The sequence below is a fragment of the Sceloporus occidentalis genome, unplaced genomic scaffold (assembly GCF_023333645.1).
Source record: "Sceloporus occidentalis isolate IW3139 unplaced genomic scaffold, rSceOcc1.0.p SCAF_100, whole genome shotgun sequence".
NCBI classification, from domain to species: domain Eukaryota; kingdom Metazoa; phylum Chordata; class Lepidosauria; order Squamata; family Phrynosomatidae; genus Sceloporus; species Sceloporus occidentalis.
In genome coordinates this window covers 457,359-479,854 of record NW_028317080.1, presented here as the reverse complement: position 1 = coordinate 479,854, position 22,496 = coordinate 457,359, and the positions used below count along the sequence as shown (strand labels likewise).

General features: G+C 39.6%; 2 protein-coding genes across 2 annotated transcripts; one reads left to right on the top strand and one right to left on the bottom strand.

The window, feature by feature from the left end:
• Nucleotides 1-234: 234 nt before the first annotated feature.
• Nucleotides 235-4,169, top strand: LOC149284016 (GTP cyclohydrolase 1 feedback regulatory protein). The gene is made up of 3 exons (XM_089497250.1): nucleotides 235-270; nucleotides 2,578-2,672; nucleotides 4,046-4,169. The coding sequence occupies exons 1-3, from the start codon at nucleotides 235-237 to the stop codon at nucleotides 4,167-4,169; spliced, it is 255 nt and encodes an 84-aa protein (XP_089353376.1).
• Nucleotides 4,170-9,779: 5,610 nt separating this feature from the next.
• LOC149284015 (dnaJ homolog subfamily C member 17-like) lies at nucleotides 9,780-22,135 on the bottom strand. The gene is made up of 12 exons (XM_089497248.1): nucleotides 22,058-22,135; nucleotides 20,377-20,446; nucleotides 19,986-20,044; nucleotides 19,511-19,598; nucleotides 16,886-16,965; nucleotides 15,031-15,134; nucleotides 14,205-14,241; nucleotides 12,609-12,686; nucleotides 12,259-12,336; nucleotides 11,779-11,887; nucleotides 11,342-11,343; nucleotides 9,780-9,899 (listed from the first exon to the last, which is right to left on the bottom strand). The coding sequence occupies exons 1-12, from the start codon at nucleotides 22,133-22,135 to the stop codon at nucleotides 9,780-9,782; spliced, it is 903 nt and encodes a 300-aa protein (XP_089353374.1).
• Nucleotides 22,136-22,496: the final 361 nt, after the last annotated feature.

Below are 22,496 nucleotides of genomic sequence, written 5' to 3'. Positions count from 1 at the left end.
TGGGTTCCCCCCCCCTTTACTCCTGTTGACACACTAGCCCCTGCTACACTGTTTATCTCCTACACAGCGTTTCCGGATACGCCCCCCTGACGATATTGATCAGTGCGCCGGGGATTGGCCAGAATCAGGGGGCGTGTATTTGATGCCGAAGGTCAGTAATGTAGATGGTGCCTGGCAGGTAGATTGACAGCTGGAAGGGGACCGGCGTCCAGAGGTGTGCAGGGAGCCGTCAGTATGCCTTATCTACTTATCAGCACCCAGATCCGCATGGTGAGTGCGTTTGTTAATATAATCTTCGTGTTTACGTTCAAAACAATAACGCGCATGCATTGTGTCGTTTTTGTCATGCTTTAAAACATACATTGTCAGTAATTCATTAGTGTGAAGTTCCCAACCAAAAATGATCTTGGGTGAAAAAAATGAGTAGCAGATTTCAGCAGCTTATCCTGAGCTAAGGTTTCATTATACGAATAAGATCGCTTTTTAGATGGTGGGCTTAGCAAGGTGATCACTGGAATGTTAATGCAAGAAAACACAATTATTTAGCTTTTATATGAAGCTGTTATTAGTATGTTCATGTAGTGGCAGTGTTTTACATGTAGTGTCTTTTACACTTTCATCACCAAAGTCACCAAGTGTCGTGAATAGTCTTTTTATATGCTTTGATTTGGAAGTTTGTACTTGTTTAATATTTTGGAATTATAGATTGAGATTTAAGATTCTATATGTTTTTCTTTTATTGCACGCGTTATATGTGCCTTGTGATGAGGCTCCTATTTAGGTTTGATCTGTTGCACACATCATCATCTCAAATTCCAGGTCTGTAGCATATAGATGACTAGTGTCTAGTGAAGAATATTACAAAACTATAAACAAACAGTACTTCAGATGACATCATTCATACAATTTATAGGGAGCTACAGAAAGTGAATGGAAACAAATTAGTGTTAACGTGAGTGGCATTTCATTTACATTTCATGGTCTTTTAAATGTCTTTTTTAAAGGCTTCTTGCTGCACTGGTTTGATCCTTAGGACACCTGCTGCTGATACATTTTCAATTTATTGATCACCAGGTGTTTCATATCGCTGGTGGAATAATAAAAAAGGCATTTCTAGTCCAATCTGTGAGGGATATCACGTAGACCTTTTGTACAATTGCAGTTGAATCTGCTTTTGGTGGGATTTACAATTATAGCTGTGATATACAGAATGACATTACAGTGCAAATGCAGCTGGCTGCACAGACCTTCTACATGCGTCTCCTGGGATATGACATCATAACCCAGAGAAAGTTTTACTGAAGAGACCTGTTTCGCGAAGGAGGAAAGCATTTATCTGATATCATGAAGGGTTAGACATCTGCAACTGCGCAGACCTCCACTTCCCTTTATTATATATAAAACCACCATGACCCCCATGGAGGGTGTAACTCCCACAGTATCTCCACCAAGCTATGTATCTAATTGCTATTTTGTTTAAATGTCTCCATCTGCCCCCATTCCTATTGGTTATCATTTTACACAGTTTGTTCAAACTGATTGGGCGCCATGCTCCAGGTACTCGACACCCATTGGCTACATATATTGGCCGGAAATTCAATTTGTTTTCCGTGTTTGTTTTACTTCATAATCATTGTTATGACCATGCCCATAAATAGCCCTGGTTTCCCCAAGTAAAGTAGAAGGGAGCAATTCATATCATAGTGCTCCTGTGAGGGAATGAGGTTACATTTAAGTTTCTTCTAAATGTAGTGTAATGATTGAATCAGCACTTTAGAGGTATACCTAGGGTGACCACATTTCCAAAGTGACATTCATGGACACTTACCGTACTTTCTTATTTTCACAAGTGTATTGCCATAGACTGTGGTACAGCTTGCATCCCAAGATTATATAGTGATCCAGATAAATGGTGGTACAGCATGACTTCTGTCATTATATAGCGAGCCAGACACAGACATGGTACAGCATGACTCCTATCATTATATAGCAAGCCAGACACAGATTCTGGTGCAGCATAACTCCCATCAAAATCATTTTATTTGCATTTTGTTTAGTTTTCACTTACTCATTCTTACACACACTCTCTCACACTCACTGTTACTCTTTGGCTGCCTGATCATGCTGTTGATCCACAAGCCTCATAAATGTTCAGTCGTTGTACAGCATTTGCAAAGAGCAAACATCATTTTTATCATGATTGATATTTATTTATTTATTTACAAGATTGTATGTCTTTAAAAGCTATGTTTGCCACTTTGTTATGCTCTGTCTTTTTAGTCATTCATTTGCTTTTTTTGTGTTCATATCCACCTGTTATGAAATACTGCACAAGCCACATTTGTTACATGCATGACTCAAAAGTTTTTATTTAGCATTTCACATTGTTATTATGGCAAGTAGGTAGGGGGACATGCATGAACTTGTGGTGGATTTAGAGGTACACACACAGCTGAGAGTTACAGCTTTAAGCCTATTGCTAAAAAAAAATGTTCATTTTTATTCAGTCCCTTTATGTTTGTTTCTATCATATAACATAATGACAGTATAGCATAAACATGGATTTCTTTTGCACAGGAGATTGGACCTACAATGGTGGGAGATGAATTCTCTGATCCACAGTTGATGGAACAACTAGGAGCCACAAGAAGGAAGGTGTTGGGGAATAATTTGTAAGTTTCGTAATGAGTGTTGGCCCAAATACAATGCTGGAGGGACACAAGTGCTAACATAAAAATTTCAGGAAGACACATCACGGCTGCTCAGAAATACCCAATGTTAATGTTAATATTGTTAATATGTTAATATCCTTACAGGAACAGTACAGGAACCCTGTTAAGAATCACATTGCCTAGGAACAATACAACAATCACAGATTTTCAGAAATAACTGTTAATGTATACGCGGTAATAAACCTTACATGCCAATAAGTCACACCGTTCTCATGTTTTGTTCTGTGACAGTCCCAAGCAAACGGGGACACGCTGTCACCCTAACTCACTTTGTTTTCAGTGGTAGCTCAGCTTTCATTTATTAACACAGGAAGGCTGCTAAATATGTTCATAAAGTGTACCGTATTTGCTCGATTATAAGACGAGGTTTTTTCCAGAGCAAATGCTCTGAAAAATCCCCCTCGTCTTATAATCGGGGTCGTCTTATAATCAGACCTCAAATAGGTCTGACTATGAGACTAAGATCCAGATCCCCCGCAGCGCTGCAGGGGACCTGGATCCTCCTGTGCTATGCCCCCTCCCTCAACTTACCGGTGCTTCTGAGTCCCCGGTGCTTAGTCCGGGCAGCGTGTAGAGCTCTACGCGATTCGCGTAGAGCGGAAGTTCTCTACGCGAATCGCGTAGAGTTCTACACGCTGCGCGGACTAAGCACCAGGGACTCAGATGTGGTGACCTGGATCATCCTGTGTTATGGCCCCCCCAACTTACCGGTGCTTCTGAGTCCCCGGTGCTTAGTCCTGAAATGCCTTATACCTCCCTATATGCCACTCTGCCCCATAATATGCCTTTTAACCTCCTAAATGCCAGAGTGGCATATAGGGGTATAAGGCATTTCTGGAGGCAGAGTGGCACATAGGGGGTTAAAAAGCATATCTTGGGGCACAGTGGCATATATGGGGTGTAAGGCATTTCTGGGGGAGAGTGGCAAGCCTGGGGCAGATGTGCATAACTGGGGGGGGGGCAGGTTGAAAAAAAAGGAAATAAAAACAAAATATTTTTCTCAATCATAGCTTTTATTAACAAACAATTGTTCACATAGTTTACATGAATTAACATTTACTGGTAAAACTTTTTTTCCTATAGGGTCGTCTTATATTCAGGCTTTTTCTTTCATAAATTAATATTCAGATTTTGGGGGGGTCGTCTTATAATCAGGGTCGTCTTATAATCGAGCAAATACGGTATTTAAGAAAATAGGACTAGACTCTTAAAATATGAATATGACATGACAGCACTTAAAGCTAGTAAAAGATGTACCTGGAGACATCAGCATTAACCCTTTTTTTTATTTCTTCTCCCCTTTGTTATCCTAGTGCTGAGTATTTTGTTAATGAGCCTCCACGTGTGACTTTGGACAAGCTGGAGACATTAGGATACCGTGTTGTAAGCATGACAGGAGTGGGACAGACTCTTGTATGGTGTCTCCATAAGGAATAGCTACACCAGACTCACAAGGATCAGATCAATGGCTACTTATACGATTACAATTAACCCATAAAATATCTCTATCAAGAAAATTTAATACAGAGGTGCATCTGCAGGCAAATCTCATCAGACCAGATCTCTATATGATAATGTCTTCTATTGCTAATATTAGTGAGAATTTTTCATGGACGTCTCTGTTGTGCACATTCAAATGTGTCATTGTGTGATGTTACTTGATTTTAAGGACAATGTTATCGCTAGCATGTATCTGAATATGGCGGATTGAGGTTGATCTTCATGCCACAGCAGTTTGTGGGAGCTTGTCCGTTCATGTGGGGTATGCTTGCTCACTTTTTACCCTGTCACATATAGATGAATTAAACTGGGTTTTCATCCTATAACCTGGATGAACTGGAAGCAGACAATGTGCAATGGGTAGCCAGATGTTACTGAAGTTTGAGAGAATTGGATTTGACCATGTGTTACATTCAATTTTTCACCTTTTGTTAACGCACAATAATACAGAGCAACAACCACGGGTGGCATTTAATAAATATAAATTTAAAAAACTGCCAGCATAACGATGTATTACTAAAGTATCAGTAAAAAAAAAAACAACCAACCTTACTTACTGTACAATTGTTTTAGCTGATATTCTGGATGGGTCGCTTGCATAGTGGTAACAGAGTTTTGAAATGCATATAGTGCACTGTATTGCACTACTTACATGGTTTATCTTCATGGAACCATTTAAGAAAAACCATTACCAGGGTTTGTTGTGGACTTTTTTTTTTCATTTAAAATAACCTTGTGTGGTGCAGAGGATTTCATGTTGGCTAGTTCAAAGAGGCTTGTGAAATGACCCATGGGCTAATGACTCTTTAATGTGACTACTTAGGTGCACCGTGAGCTGGTTTGTTTATTTTATTGCAGCTACCTCCAACTCAGACATTACATCTTACAAAAAAAAAATGAAAGTACCTCAAACCTCTCAGCACATATCTGGACTGATGGATACATTGCCGCTACGTCACCCTTCCAGAAAAGACTGCTAATTATTCTTTTCACACCTTTAGTCATACAATTTGACAGTCTCGTAGAGTCTGTGGACCTTGAAGAACATCACCAGCCAGAGACCCAATTCTCTTCTCCTTGTATTGCTTTGGATTTAATACACCATAGGAAGGGTGGGCGCACAGCCGCCCGATCAGCAGCTGCAGCCGGCAGGACTGGTTGAGAGATCACGGATCTCACTCTAGTCGCCTCAACGTTAGGAAGCGCGAAGTCTGTCACTGCAGACCTCGCTTTATTGCTCCCTCATCACTACGCGCCGGCAAATAATGCCGAGCGCGGGGATATGACGTCATCCCGGCGCTCTGCAGCAGTAGCCGGCGAGTAGTGATGAGGGAGCGGTAAAGCGAGGTCTGAAGTGACAGACCTCCCGCTCCCACCACAGGATACAGGATGAAGGAATAAGGAGGTAAGAGATGGGGAGAAGGGTTGTTATGGCAGTGTGTGTGTACGGACAGGTGTGTGCAAAGGCAGTGTGTATGTGCATATTTGTGTGTGTATGTAAGGGATGTGTAAAGGCAGTGTATATGTATAAGTGTGTCTAAGGGCAGCAGATGTGTATAAAGGCAGTGTGTATGGACAAGCGTGTGTAAGGACACTGTATGTGTATATATATATATATGTGTGTGTGTGAGGGCAGTGAATCCAATGATACTCAGCATTATGTGGACATCTGGCTGGCTGAGAATCATAGGAATTGTAATTCACAGCTAGCATCTGCAGCTTTACTGTTGACTGCACTTCCTATGATGCTCAGCCAGCACCATGGAAGCAGTATGTCTGGCTGAGCCTCATGTGAACTGTAGTTAACAGCAGATAATGTGACGGGTGTTAGTTGTGAATTTAAACTCCCACAATGCCAAGTTATAATTGACACCTGACCGGCTGAGCATCATGGAAGTAGTATGTCTGGCTGAGCTTCATGGGAATTCAATGTGTTGGTTATTTTTAATATGCATGACTGTGCTGACAAAAATGAAGCGTGTTTTAAGTGGTGATGCCAGCATGACATTGTAAAGTGTAATTGCTTGTATTGGTGAGTTCTGCGAGAGCGATTTAGACCTCCCTAACCAGCCTAACATTAAGGAAACCATCTAACTGCATGGGCACTATGGGCAGTTTCCCAGGGGCCCAGCGTTCTAGGGGCTCCGTGGTGAATCACATTACTGCGAGCAATGTGATTCACCACAAAGCCCCTAAAAAAAAAAAATAGCGTCGTATATATAGGGGAGGGGTGATCAGAGAGGCCACCTCCCCTAGGGCGGTCTTCAGGGGAGTGTAGAGGCAGCTGCTCATAGGGCACCTCGTGGGCATTGCGCTGGTCTGGGTATGAGGTGTCCGATGAGCAGGGCTGGTTGGGGTGATCACAATCCTCCTCTAAGCTGCCTAATCGCTACGCTCCGGCAAATGATGCAGAGTGCGGCACACCGGCGCTCTGCGTCAATAGCTGGCGCATTGTGATGAGGGAACACTGAAGCAGAGGCTTGGAGTGACAGACCTCACGCTCTTATGACAGCATGGAAGAAAGAAGATTATGTATGATGCAGGATGATGGAAGATGAGAAAGGGTTGTAAGGGCTGTGTATATGTGTATATAGATAGATAGATAGTGAGAAGGATGTAGATAGGAAGAAAAGGGGGGGCATAGATAGTGAGAAGAGGGAGGAGAGGTAGCTAGAGAGAAAGGGGGTGGTTAGAATACTGAAAAAGAGTGAGAATGGGTGAGAGAAGGTATTAATGTGTGGACAAATAGTGTGAATGAGTGAGAGAATACATTGTGTGAATTAAATGTAATTTAGGGGGTTTATCTATACATTTAATGCTAATTTTGTATGTGAATTCCAATTGATCTATACCTGCAAGCCTGGGTTAGTGTGTTATTCTATAGATCCATATCTGCTATGTTTCCATACATTATTTCTGTATACCTGGAAATACAGGGTTTGTATGTCTTATTCAGTTGATCAATACCTGCAAACCTGTTTGCAAACAATCCTTGTGTTTTTTATTTGATCTATACCCTCAGTGCTGAGTTTACATGTGATTTCCAGTTGATCTATAGCGGCAATGCAGGGTTTGTGTGTTCTATTCATCAATACTTGAAATGCCATTTGTCCATGCATTATTATTTTATACTTGCAAATACAGGATTTGTATGTCTGATTCTGTTTGATCTAAACCTTAAATGCCGAGTTCACATATGAATTTCAGTTGATCTATACATGCAAAGCTGGGTTTGTGTGTTCATGTGTTGATCTATTCCTGCTATGCTATGCTATGTTTTAATACATTTATATATCCCTGCAATTATAGGGTTTGTATGTTTTATTCAGTTGATCTATACATGCAGAGAGGTATGGCTTAGAGAATAAGTGGACAAAGGACCTCTTGATGTCATGGTAGGGTCAGAAGGAGGAAAGACTGCACTGATTCTCACAGTCTTCCCCCTAATCTGCAGTGAGTGTGGCAAGTATTTTTTATGGTGTGGTAGTGGAGGGAATTATTGCACGCTATGGAGTGTGGTGTTTCAATATAAAATTGTCAGCAGGGGCTAATATTTATATATTGTCAGCAGGGGCTACTATTAGTATATATTGTCAGCAGGAGCTAATATTGTCCTTAAACCCATTAAAAACAACGCATTGCTTTGTCATGAAGGGGTTAATATACATCGGCAACAGGAATGGCAGAAATAAAATGTGGTCACCTTAGTGTGTGTGTGTGTGTGTGTAAAGGCAGGGGAGTGTTAGGATGGTGTATGTGTATACATGTGTATATGGACAAGCTTGTGTAAGGGCTGTGTATGTGTATATGTACGTTTATGGGCACTTGTGTGTAAGAGCAGTGTAGGTATTTGTATGTTTGTAAGCTGGTGTGTGTAAAGGCAGGGTTGTGTAAGGGCAGTGTCTTTGTGCGTGTTAATGGGCAGGTGTATGTAAAGGCAGTATGTAAGGGCATTGTATGTGTATATGTGTGTTTATGGGGAGATGTGTATAAGGGTAGTATATATGTATGTGTGTGTTTATGGGCAGTCCTATGTAAGGGCTGTATATGTGTTTTAATGGCCAGGTGTGTATGTAAGGACAGTGTAAATAAAATAAGTTCTGTGGAAAAAAAAAAAAAAAAGCTGGGAGGCACAATTTTCTTTGCACTGAATTCATCTAAAAAAAAAAAAGCACCTTTAAAAATATATTTTCATAGAGGATCTTTGAAAATCTTAAGAGTGCATGTTATCAATCTACATAAGCAGAGCGTAAAGTACCCCATACTGTATAATGTAAGCAGGCTGGTATGTTATCAGTCTGTATATACACTGAGCAATGTTACATATGGTAAGACTGTAAGCAGCAGATGGAATCATTGATTCCACCTCAAGAAGACACACATGGTCCTGAAAGTTTATGCAACTTCATGTCTTTTTCCAAGATAAAGGAAGCTATGTGCAAAATGACAAGATGATCAACTATTCTAGGTATCGGATTTGTCTGTGTATCATCTTTGGTGGATTGACAGAACATTCTAGCCATGTGAAACCCACGTAGCAGCTACTACAGAAAACTATATACTGTATGTTTCCTAATCTGGGTACATTATGTTTTGCCGCGAGCATTGCCACCCACAGCTTACACCATGGAAAAGCACAAAATGCACCCTTCCATGGTGCTACCTACACAATTGATATAAACACTCTAAATCATTGCTCACAATAGGAAACTTTACACAACCCAGGGGTACAGGGACTCCATAAATACGAATTACTGCAGCTGCCAATTTTCAACATAGGGGAGATATCCAACATATATTTTTAAATGGATGGAGGGAGCATCGTGGTTTAGGGCTGCTTTGCTGCCTCAGGGCCTATACAGCATGTCATCAAGAGGACAATGAATTCCCCAGTATGAAGTTTAATGTCATAATGGTTAAAAGCTGAAGCTCAGTAGAAGTTGGGCGATGTAAAGGACAATGACTCTAAAACTTTGAAAGTAAATCTACCGCAGAATGGCTTAAAAAAACAAAAAACACCTTTTGGGGTGGCCCAGACCTTAACCCATGAGAGATGCTGGGGAATGACCTAATAAGAGCCGTTCACAACAGACATCCTTAGAATACCGCTTAAGCAGCTTTGTAAGGAAGAATGGTCTAAAATGCCTTATGAAAGTTGTGTAGGTCTGAGCTGCAGCTAAAGGCAATATTGGTTTACATGTTTCTTCTGTTCACTCACTTTACATTTTTGTTAAATGGTACTAATTAGCTAAACGTGTCTATATTTTAGTATGACTAAAATCTAAACACCTGGAAAATAAAGGAATAAAAACTGCAAACAATGTATTTGTCAAAATTCTGAAAATATTTTATGTCTAGAATTAACATTTAACTTGTATTACAAGCCAAATATAAAAAAAAAAAAGTTGCATTAATTCGTTGTAAATAAAGATTCAGAAATGTAAAGTCCCATACAAATGCTGATGGATGGTCTGTCCATTTTTCTGTCCCCTGGCAAGAAATGTTATTGAAAAAAGAAAACAAAAAGTCTTAAAAGTGTAAGGGTAGCTAGGATTTTGATTCCTCATCTTCTTTCTGCATTTGTTCTATTAATCGCTGACGCTCTGCTGCTTGTCTCATCTTCATCAGAACCAAGCTTTCAAAGTCGCGCTCTGACCTTAAAGGTCCCTAAAGGAAACATGCATAGTTTAATTATATTGAATAGAATATATTTGTGAGAATGTTTCAACAATGTCTCGCTACTAACGTTTATTCTCCAACGCTGAAACATTTTTATAAAAGTAAAAACATTACGTTTAGTCAGTTTCTGTTGAAGAAAAGGGTACGGTCACTTTGAAAAGCTGTGTAGGGCACTGAAAATATGTTTTCCTTACGTATACTCTGGTAGCATTGTGGGACAAAATCAATACTTTAAATACCTCAAACCTCACAGATGACAGAAAGTAGTAACAGGGCCAGTTCAACTGAAGGCACCCCCATACTGGCGATAGCATAAGTAGGCAGCAACGTATCTGCATTTCACTCTGCCGTAGGCTCCTCCTTGGCCACCGCCTGCACCACATTAAAAGGAGTTTATGCCATAGTCAGGCGCTCTGTGTCTTAAAGATGCGCAGCATCTTCTATTGCAGTCTAAGGAGGATCCCCTTTAACTGGCCCATTGAGCAGTAGGTCACTGGGGGGCCTAATCGCCCAACAGAGAGATCTCCCTGGTTCGGCAGCAAAGAGACTCCTGCCCCTGGACTAGGCTAGGATATGTCTGTTGGTGGCACAGAACACCCAACCTTCAAGTAAACAGTAAACTTTCTTAGTGGCTTATTGAGGGGAGATTAGGCTGTCTACTAGCTCTTCTGATGATAAAAATGGAGCTTTTCGCTTCTGAAACACTAGTTTTTAAGGACCTTGATTATTAGTCTTTAAGAACCGTATAAGATGTATCCTTACTGCCTGGTTTAGAATACACATGATTATAAACCCCCCCCCCCACTAAACTATTCGTCCTTTTTGTAAGTAAAAATAAGTTTGTTTTTTGTAGAAAGCTAAAATCAGCTCCCTGTACATAAAGTCGCCCTTTATTTTTCATCAAATATTTCCAAAACACAATTACACTGATAAAAAACATAAAATGTTAAAATATGTATACCAAATGTATGCATATGGTATTTGCTAATAATGTGCCATACATAAAGTTATGTAGGTTAATTTATTCCCACTCTCAACTGCTTCCTGTCACCTCTAACATGGTTTATGACATATTATTGCCCTCCAATCTCACAGCCTGTCCAATTAACCCTATTCTCTCACATATGCTTTTCCAGATGCTACATACCTTCCTGACTACTGTCCTATTTTCCTTCGCTTTCCGGTCTCTAAGCTAAAGGGACACCCTAGCTTACTGCGTTACAATTCAATTTCCATCCTAAAACAAAAGGTCCTTTATCCTTTCTCATCCCCTTGGATCTCTCTTGACCTGGTTGACCACCCTCTTCTTATGCAAACAGTTCCACATTCCTATTGTGTCTATTACAAAGCTATCCCTTGGATTAAAGCCTCCGTGTCAGCACTTGTAGCATGCCCTTCTCTGTAACTTGTCGGTCTTCCTCAGAGTTCACTTCTGGGGCCTTGTCTACATATGCCCTTTCTGTAAACTAATATCTTCTTAGATTCCAATTCCACCTGGCATGTTAATTTACCTTTCGATTCCTGACTTTTTGCCCTAACAACTCTTGATGATCTAAAACTGCATCATACCACCTGAAAAGCAACATCCCAAAGACTGATCATGCCACTGTCTCCTCATATTTCTATCATTGTTGAGCATTCCATAATCAATGCAGTAGCTCAAGTCTGCCATCTTAAGAGTTTCTTTTCACGGCCCTCTTCGCTTCACCCGTTACATCCAATGAAGTTCATAAGGGGATTTGGGGTTTTTCATGGATTATGCAGAGTAGTATTAAGATGGGTCACTCCTGAATAAAGAGAGTACAATTACAAAGGTGTGAAATGTCTCATTTCACTCAATTTACCTGGGAGGCGGAAACTGACTGACTAGATAAGTTTGGGTTCATGTTACTAATGTTCTCTGGTGGAGGGCTACCAATCCATGATAATGACAATGGATTGTTAAGTAGTCCAGTTTCATTCTTCACCGCCAGTTCCTGTGAACGGAGAAAAAAAAAAAAAGTACTTTTTTTGTTTTTTACATAGCGGCCTTAAAAGGGATTTAAAAGGCATTGAGACAAAGAATAGAGTTAAATATATTTTTTGAGATTTTTTTTAACATTAACAGTAGCTGTGGATAGCTTCCATATACATTTAAAAGAAAAAAAAAAGTCTGACATATATGAAGATTCTTTTAAAAACAAACAAACCCTCTGTGTATATTTATGTATATAATTTGTGTGGGCACACTAAATGAGAAAGTTGGAAATAACAATTGAAGAAAGAAGGCAAAAACACTTAAATGGCTCTGGTCCTATAGCATAAACGAAAAAACAGTTAAACGTATGTATTAAAACAAGAAACTTACAGCTGCTTTCAATGTGGCAAACTCGACAATTGCTGTCCCCTTCTTACTGGACACAAGTATGTTTTGCACTTCTCCATACTGCAATAACACATTCTTATTATATGACAATCCATTTGAACCTCGATTTTATGTTTTTGTAAATCTGCATCTATACAGTTAGCTAAATATGTGTTCACACTACTAATGATCAGCCCCCCCCCATTAAACCAGGAAACTGGTACGTGTGTGTGTGTAAGAAGTAGGAACATTTAAAAAAGAAGTTGCTTCATGTGGTTTAGGTATTTGCTTTTATAGATAATGAAAATCCCCCTTCAATTGAAAACGTATGTCCAGAGCTCTCACAACACAACCTTCTGCAACAGCCTCATTAGAACCTCTTCTGAATATCCACCTCTTGTGTCGTCGTCTTTTTTGCATTTCCACTTCAGCTGTAAGGGAACAAATATAGTAGATTATTTTATGAGGTAAGGGAGCATAGCCAATGTCTTATTTTCCGGTGAGGTTGAAAGAGAAAACATTTTCTATACAATTTTCCAGTTTAAAAAACCCCCAAAAACCAAACAGGTTTAAAATAAACAGAACAGCTAAGCAGGATCATTTTCATATTACCCAAGATGATACTAAACTTAATGATTACAAATAAAGCAAACATGTTGAAGTTTGCTTTGATTTCTGTATTCCAGAGTGCTTTCCAATCTTTGCTGGAGATTGCCATCTAGTGAGGACACCTGCTATGGCGCCAATGTGGCTTTGGGTAGTTAAGTACCAAAGTTCTATAGCAGTTGATGGAATTTTAGTAAAATGTTTATATTAAACCAGCTAGATATAAAGATAAAACATTTTTAGCTCAACTTTAAATTCTTCTACACATTAATATATTCACACTTTACTAGTATATGTGTTTGCCGCCTCCAGAAGCATATTAGTCTTGCACATTTGGATTCGTAAAAATTGCAATTGTATCTGCATTTAGGCAATTCATACATATCACCAAAAACAAGGCAAGCCCCAAAATCAAACAAATGAAAATGAAGGAAGAGCTCCAAATTTTCATTGAAATTTCTTTGGTTCTTTCACTCTCCCATTCTCTCATGCTCCCTTGGAATGTCATTCAGAGAGAGCGTGAATGAGCAGGACAGAGTGAATGAGGGTGAATGTCGTAAAGTCATCCAGGCAAGAACCTCATACCAACATTCAAGCATGGTGGTGGCAGTGTTACTGTTTTGGGATGCTTGCTGCATCAGGACCTGGACAATATGACATCATTGAAGAAACCATGACTTCTGCTTTGTATCAGAGATATCTGCAGCAGGATGGCAGGCCATCTGTCCATCAGTCTAAATTCCCATTGAGATGCTGTGGCAGAATCTGAAACAAGCATTTAATACTCAAAAGCCCACAAATATTTTTTTATCCTGTAAAAGACAGATCAATGAATGTCAAGAAATGTTTGATTGTTGGTAAAGGTGGGTTAACCAGATTAAGGGGGTGATTACGCTTTCACACGGAGGTATTGGATTCTGCAAGTAGTAGTATTCTTTATTTGTGTGCCTAATATTAGGTTTTGCTGAAGATAACTTTCAGTGATAAATATATGAAATAATGCAGACAGAGGGGCAAGTACACACACACACCTGTAGATCAAACGTGGTATTAAAATAGACTTAGAAGCATACATAGAATTTGACTGCATTTTGGCCACCAAGTACATTTTTTTTCAGTTGCAAAAACCTTAAATCTTACTCAGTCCTTGGTATTACTTCATGTTTCATGTATTATTTTCATGTTATCCTTATACCTATCATAGGCATGTTTAAACTCACTGTATATTCCCTTACTGCTTCGGCTGGAGGCTCTTACACGTATCTACCACACTATCAGTATAATAAAATAATAAGAACATAATTTTTACTTCAGGGGGAAAAAAACAAACAAACTCCACTTACCTTGATTTTAGCAGTCGTCTCACCTGTGCTGCTGCTACTTTGTTTACCTGTAAGAATACTATCCAAATTAGTGTATACAATGTATGTAAAGAAATCGGAACAAAGTAGGGACTCAATCACTAAACGAACCTCTCCATGCTAAAATGAATCCCAATTGCTGTTATTAACTCCTTAAGGACAACGGGCAGTCCCTAAACCCATTGAAAACAACGCATTTTGAGCCTGTACATGTACGGGCTTTGTCATTAAGGGGTTAAATTCACAGCAATATTTATATATATTGTACTTGGCAAACACCTTACGAGTGTTCTGTTAAAAATATTTACACTTATCTGCAATGGGAGCCACAAGGAGGGCCTCTCTATGTTTGCGCAAACAACCCACCAGCAATCTAGTGCTTGCTCTATTTAGTGTTGCTACAGGGAAAGGTTGTTGGTTCACAAAGCGTGACTTATATACTTAACATAAAATATTAGAAAATAATAATACGTTATAAAAAAAAAAAAAATTTGTTGATTATAATGTAACTTTAACCAGACCTTTGTCAATATCAAGCAGCACCAAATCATAATTCTTTACGATTCAATATGTAAATACTAAATTTTGTAGTATTTAACAATCATTAGAAATAAAAAAGAGACGTCCGTTTTTGCTATTGCCGGAGGATATTACCGATGCATTTAAACTTATGAACTATCAACACTGTTCATGCTACAAAAAGCAGCTGAGGGAGCCACATTCACGGTGCAATTTACCATAAAGTATTAAAATCTAAAATCACCTGCTGGTCTTTGTGGTTAGCGGGCAATGCAGAACAGTAACGCACTCTGTACCTTGTAATCTCTGACTGATTTCCGACTTGATTTGTTCCCGCACCAGCCTTTGCTGTTCCTCCAACTGCCTAGAGCCCTCTTCTCGAAGACGCATGATCTGCAGGCCACACGGTGCGTTATACGGGTTAATAATGAGTTGCCAAAAACATTTGTGCGTTAATACAAACCGAGGGAGTCATTTATAAAGAGGTTCCAGGTGCATTTTTTGCTGTGAAAGAGATACTGCCACGTCTGATGTGGTTGTTAATACGGATGGGGGTTTTTTTTTGGTGCAAGATCCCAAAAGTTTTTTTTTTGTTTTTTTTATACAATACATTCACTTTTTATGATTCGATTGTGTAGCCTTTTATTCACAGACAAACTTTTTGGCCCAAATGTCACATTCTGAAAAACGCTCTCGCATTGTTGTAATTAGAGAAGACAACTACGTAAGCAGTGTGGAAAATGATTGTTCATTATTAACGTAAATGGCAGAGAGGTGTTATGACATTAACCTACTTAATTCATATGTTTTTGGGTTTTTTTTATAATAGTCTGGGGGAGAAGTTGACATAGCTCATATAGACTTCAGTATGGCGTTTGATACTACTCCTCATAGAATACTCATACATTAAAAAACAGCTTTGCTTGTAGATAAATGTAAAATTATACAATTGGGACAGATAAATATCAATTGTATTAATTTGGAGTAATTATTTTCAGAGACACAGAGACATGCACTAACATTACACAAACACTAAAATACCCAAACACATGCCTAGACACACAAATGTACACACACAGGGCCGGCCCGACAGTGGAGCCGAGTGGGGCAACCGCTCCAGGCGGCACTTTAAGGGGCGGCACTTTGCCGCCCCAAGACCCTTTTTTTTTTTTATTAAAGCGGAAGAGAGAGCGAGAGGGGCGCCGAGTGGGTTTCGCTTACCAAGTTGTCAGTACCCCCCCTCTCTCTCTCTCCCCTCTACGACGAGTCTCCCTGTTCGGTCTCGGTGCCGGCTTGTAATGCTGAGCGCTGGAAGATGACGTCATATCCGGCGCTCAGCATTACAAGCCGGCACTGAGACCGAACAGGGAGACTCGCTGCAGGACTGCTGAAAGGTAAGTACAAGGGGGGGGGCAAGGGTAGAAAATAGTGAGGGAGAGGAAGTGTAGATAATGGGGGGGCGGCAGAGGAAGGGTAAATAACGGGGGGGGGGGCGGCGGCATTTTAAACTTCGACCCAGGCGGCATTTTGTCTTGGGCCGGCCCTGTACACACACACACACACACACACCTCAAGAAGTGTGAGCTGCTGGTTACTACCACGGGGCAACTGTTTATAACACAGCTGCAAATGGCAGACTAGCGGTCATCATTTTTTTTTTTTTATATAAATTACCCAAAGTCAGACAATTAAAGGGACACTCCAGCCGCCATATCCACTTTAATGCTAATACTCCAGATAAAAGAAAAGAAAAAAAAGCTAAGCAAACAAGACATTGTTCCAAACCAATTTACTTTAAGCACTGATCCATAAGTTACCAATATTCTGCAATAAAGCATACCTTTTTGGACATGGTACATAATAAAAATAAGAATTTAACGTCAAACCTTGTTTTGCAGATTTGCCATTACAATTCTGAAAATTGGAAGTAGAATATTCGTTTTTACTCCCTGATATATATAGCGGCACTTTGGGAGCATATAGCTATATGCAGTATTATTCTGTACTAGAATAGTAATAACCTTTAGAAATCTGAACTTTTTATATTTCCCACAGATCCTCACATATCTACACCTGAATAGGGTGCATTCCAACAAAATATAGAGACAAACCATGAACAAGGTGCAGAAAACATGGATATTTACCTCTTGTTCTAATGTCTGAGCAACAACCACTTCCTCATCGCCTACTTGAACTTGTGCCTCTCTTTCCCGAGCCTCGAGATCTAAAAGAAATAAAAAAACAAAAACGTGACTTTGTATTTTTTTTTTAAATACCCAAAATGCCTACATTTTAAGGGGGATTGACACTCATAAGCACAGAACATTATCTTTATGATGTAATTTTTTTTAACTTGTTTCATAAATGTATTTATGTTTTTATAGTAAAACATAGAAATGGGTAGTCTATGGTTATATTGGGAAGTAGTTTCTGCTTTCAACACGATTTATTTAGTGCCAATATTATAAAAACAGAGAAGCCAATAGTAATGCACGTTAGTAATTGTTACATACGAAGAGATAAATATTAAAACTGTTACTGTATTATTAAAAACGGATGAATTCTGATTTGCGCTATTGTCAACCTGCTTATCTAGCTCTAGACAACGCCGCACGTTTCATGTTAGCAGACATTTGTTTTGGCAAAGAATCGATTACAGAAATAATTATTTCAGCTTAAATTCACTAAATCAGAATTCAGTGGGTCAAGTAAACCGTGGAAGATTCCGGAAATTGATGTAATTATGTTTAACAATCTCCTGATTGGCCAGTTGTCATTATTAGGAGCTAATTGGCACCTGTGGCTGTATTTAAGGACCTACCTGTACAGTCATAGCCTTTTTGCCTTTTTAATTAATGAAAAAAAATCCAAAAAACTGCAGGTACCAAGATCAACTGTACAAACAATTGTATGCAAGTACAAAAGGTATGGGACCACACAGACATTGTTCAGCAAGGAGGCACAAATTAACTCCCAGGACACAGTGTACTTTTTTCATTAAACATTTTGACGTTAACCCCTTGACAACAATTGACAGTCCGGGCACGTCACTCCAAAACATTCAGTTGGCGACAATTGATGCGCCAGGCTTTAAACCAGGGGTGGGCAATTAATTTTCCCATGGGGCCACATGAGAAATTGGAATGGTTTTAGAGGGCCAGACCTCTACAAACTACAAACTCCGAAGCCTTGTCCATTTTGTTAACTTATGTGCTGTTTAATAAAGTTATTCAAGCCTACGTCATTGGTAGAGGTGCTTGAATAAGTAAGGCCTGAATAACTATTAGCACAGCACAGAAGTGAACAAAATGAACAAGGCTTCGGAGTGCATACCGTATTTTTCGCTCTATAAGACGCACCTGCTGATAAGACGCACCTAGATTTTAGAGGAGAAAAAAAAGGAAAAAATATTTTGAGCTAAAAAATGGGCTAAAATATTTATTACAATAACTGAATAAGCTATGAACACAGTAAGACACACGCAGTAAGACACACACAGACACAGTATGACACACACAGACACAGTAAGACACACACAGACACAGTGAGACACACACAGACACAGTAAGACACACGCAGTAAGACACACACAGACACAGTAAGACACACACAGACACAGTGAGACACACACAGACACAGTAAGACACACACAGACACAGTGAGACACACACAGACACAGTGAGACACACACAGACACAGTAAGATACACACACACAGTAAGATACACACACAAACACAGTAAGACACACACACACAGTAAGACCTCCCTCCTTAACCCCCCTTCTCAGTATCTCCCCTCTAACTCCCTAACCCCCCCTTCTCAGTATCTCCCCTCTAACTCCCTAACCCCCCCTTCTCAGGATCTCCCCCCCCGCCCCGGTCACTTACCTTAAACTCCTGTGTTGGAAGCGTGAGGCGTTTGTCTCGGGTGCCGGCGCTTCACTGCTGATCGCCGGCGTCTGACGTCATATGCCGGCGCCCAGCGTAAAGCGCCGGCACCCGAGACAAACGCTTCCAACACAGGAGTTTAAGGTAAGTGACCGGGGCGGGGGGACACACCGGACTCATTGGTGAGTCACCAGGACACTCTTTGCGGGCCGGTCCGAGCTATTCAGCGGGCCGGATGTGGCCCGCGGGCCGTGCTTTGCCCAGGTCTGCTTTAAACGGATATAGAGAGCGATCTACGTTCGCTTTGTGCACCCAAATGGTGTTGCTGTAATGATGGGGTAAATTGCATCGGCCGGCTTTAAAGATACCCGAAATAGCACATAGGGCAGAATGACCTGATTTGGGAAAAAAAAACGTTTTGAAATTGAAGTAAGAAAGAGTTTTTCAAATGTCAAGTGTTTTAAATTTTCCTCATATTTTATTTTATAGGAAATTAGATATGATCAAAAAAATAGTATCTGAAGAAAGTCCTTCTTGTCCTGAAAAAACAATATATAACGTGTGGGTTCAACACGAGCGCCGCAAAAAGTGCTAATACAGCCTTGGTCACAAAGGGTAAAAAAAAAATAAACAGCCTGGTCCTTACGGGGTTAAATGAAGAGGGTTTGCTGGTAGTGTAAACATGCTACTTAAACCCAATTCAGGAACCGTATTTGAAGAACTAAAATACAATGCGCACATGTACAGTACAATCTCTAATTCTGTGACAAATATTTACTGATTTATTATTTGGCGTTGTCCACGACTTTAACTTAAGTCACTGTATGAATTTGTATGACAATTTACTTTTTTGTTTCTGGACTACAGAATGGAACCCTTACCAAGCTTCACCTTTTTTCTCTTGTCGTCAAGCTTTTGCGTACGTAGAGCTGCAGCTTCTTTGGCTTTTCTTAGTTTGTCATAAGCGGCCTAAGAGATAACAAAAAATGAAAACAACGTTCCTGTTGTCCGGCATCCTGAGTAACAGGTACCCCCCCCCCCCCCCCAGTTCTGCACTAATCCAGGGCTATTAGAGAAAGTCTCAACTTTTTTTAACTCACTTCTTTTAGGGTAAAAATTAAGCATAAGCACTAAGTGCTGGGAAGTCACCCAGAGGTTCAGCAGGAAGAGTTTCAGAAATGAAACCGAAACAAACAAAAACCACACTTGTTACAGTGGAGTGCAGTAACCCGGGGTGATGATGATAATACGCTTTTTGGCGTGCTTGAAATAGGCTACAGAATAGCACGTGATACAAAGTAAGAAAACCTCGTTGCTTCACTATGTTAGGTATTATTAACCTTTGAGATTTCTTACCCTGGCTGCTCCATCTGTGAGGACCTCCAAGGCCTGAGAGAGCTGGTGAAAAAGTTCAGCTAAAAAATAGAATAAAAAAATAAAATAAAATTATAAATGCAAAAAATCATGTTTAATCCAAGCAGTAGTACCTGTGTAATAAATAAGATTAGCGTGTTCAGATACTTTTTTTTTTTAAATGTAACTAAGCAACAGTTCCATGCATATTTTAGGGGTTTTTCAAATGATTTTTTTTTTGGTTTGTTCTATTGACATGCAACATTTTTTAAGAGTTTCAAAGTATATGAGCATCAATGCAAAACCAGTCAAATGTGCCGATAACATACAACATGCTAAATCCTGTGCATGCCGTTTACCAGTAGGTAGTGCGCACAGAAAAGGGTCTGCTCACCTGCACGTGGATTATCTGGGTTCTTGTCAGGATGGCAAGTTAGAGCTTTCTGTCTATATGCTTTTTTGATCTGGGGGGGGAAAGAAAAGGTTCTATAATAAATGAAAAAATATAGCAACATATTAAATAAAAAATATTAAATATACCAAAGCCCCATACTTGATATTATAAAGAAAAAATTAGTGAGGCATACTTATTTCTTGAAGAGAAAACCCTTAAAGATGGGGTTAAATGATAAATAATTAATAATCAAGCATAGTATTCTACTCCTCAATTCATAGGCGGGGAAAAAAGGCATAATTAGAATGATATGAATAGGAAAAAGGCTAGGTGAGCTACAGGAGAATTTGGATAGGTTTTTGGGAATGGCTCAATTATAGAAGGATCAGTTACTTTTTGGACCAACAAGGTCTGAAGCATACATTAACTGAGACTGCCAAAAAGGCAACAGATTTTTGAAAATGTGCATTATATTTTAATTATGTCGAAAATTGCCTTCGTACGAATCAACGAAAACGAGGGCGGTCTCCGACAAAGCCGAACCTCAAAAGTTACAAAAATGTGTAATGGTGGCACATGTAGCCACCATTACAAGCCATTTTTGCTCCATTATAAGCCATTCTACTGCTCCTTGATGAGGTAACGTTGGGAGGACTGTGTCTAGGAGGGTAAATCTCAATAACTGATAGGTAGAATTAGCCAAGAAACAAGGAGTAATGGCTGTGATTGATGGGTCCAACAACCTATGGGAGGTTTTCCCTCCTTTTTCTCTCTGGCCAATCAGCATTTACAAGGGGAGGGACAAGCATTAGATATATAAGTGCGCTGACGCCATATAAACTAGTCGGTGGCAGCAGTTACAGACTGATGGGAGGTGACTACAGAAGGTGTCGGAGACCTCCTCGTTAGGGAAGGGCCCCTGAACATGTTTCATCGAAATGAGGATTGATTTTAAAAAGTTGCTCAGAGTTTGGAGTAATTGGAGTGACACAATTAATTCTGTATCTAATTTGAACTAAATTAGTGCCTATATTTTGGTTACTTTTTTTGTATTTTGACACAATGTTTTTTTTTATTTTAGCAGCAGGGGCTATACACCCTATTTGTAAATTTTTTGATATGTTATTATTTGGATTTTATCCTCAGCTTTTTGTATAAAAGTTTGCAGGGTTCTCCGCTCCTAATGCGTCTGTATGTATTCATGTATGTTTGTTATGTGTGTTAACAGTCCCCATTTAAACTGTACATCACTGCGTAATATGTTGGCAAGTAAAAGTATTACGATAACAATGTTGGTTTATTATTGATTGTTTTGCGTATATTTTATCTGTTGTGACCTATAACGGATGGATACAGTTCGCTCATTGTATTGTCTCGATCAGAGGTGTTAAAAAATAGGTTAAAGTATTGAATCATATTTACCTATTTTTACCAGAACAGAATATTTAACTCCGTAGTGTATTCAAGAATATATATATATATATAAAATATGTTACATTGTGGTTTTATATTCTCCATAATATAACTGCATAGAAGTGAGTCATAATTTCACTCACAATTTAAATTTTTCTTCGGAAATTATTAAATTAGCTCGAAAAGAAGGATTCTGGATAAGAAGAATAAGATCCAAGTGAGATTGATAGACACATTTAAAAATGCCTATTTTAAGATGCCCCCTTACCTCTTTCTCGGTAGCATCGAATGGCACAGCGAGAAGGCCATACAAATCCATCTGCATCAGTTCTTTAGAGGTCGACATCTTTCCCGAAGACATTGTACAACATTAACGTGCTTATCCCCTCTTTCCATACACCGAACTTCCCGACTGTGCGCAGCACGAAGCGGGATTTGTAGTTTTATTTGGAGACAGTTGCTATTACATCTCGTTTTTGGGGCTCATGTAGAACTACCATTCCCAGTTAGCACCTTGCTAGCTAACGTAAAAGCGCTGCCCTGCGCGTTGCACTATGGGAAATGTAGTTTAGTGTGCCGCGTTCTGTCTACATGGCGACGTTTCCTTAAAGGTAAAAAGAACGAGAACTCCCAGAAATCTTTGCTTTGTGGGCTGATCTGCTCCACTTCCTGGAAGGCGTAGAAGTTACTGAATTATAGAGGTAACA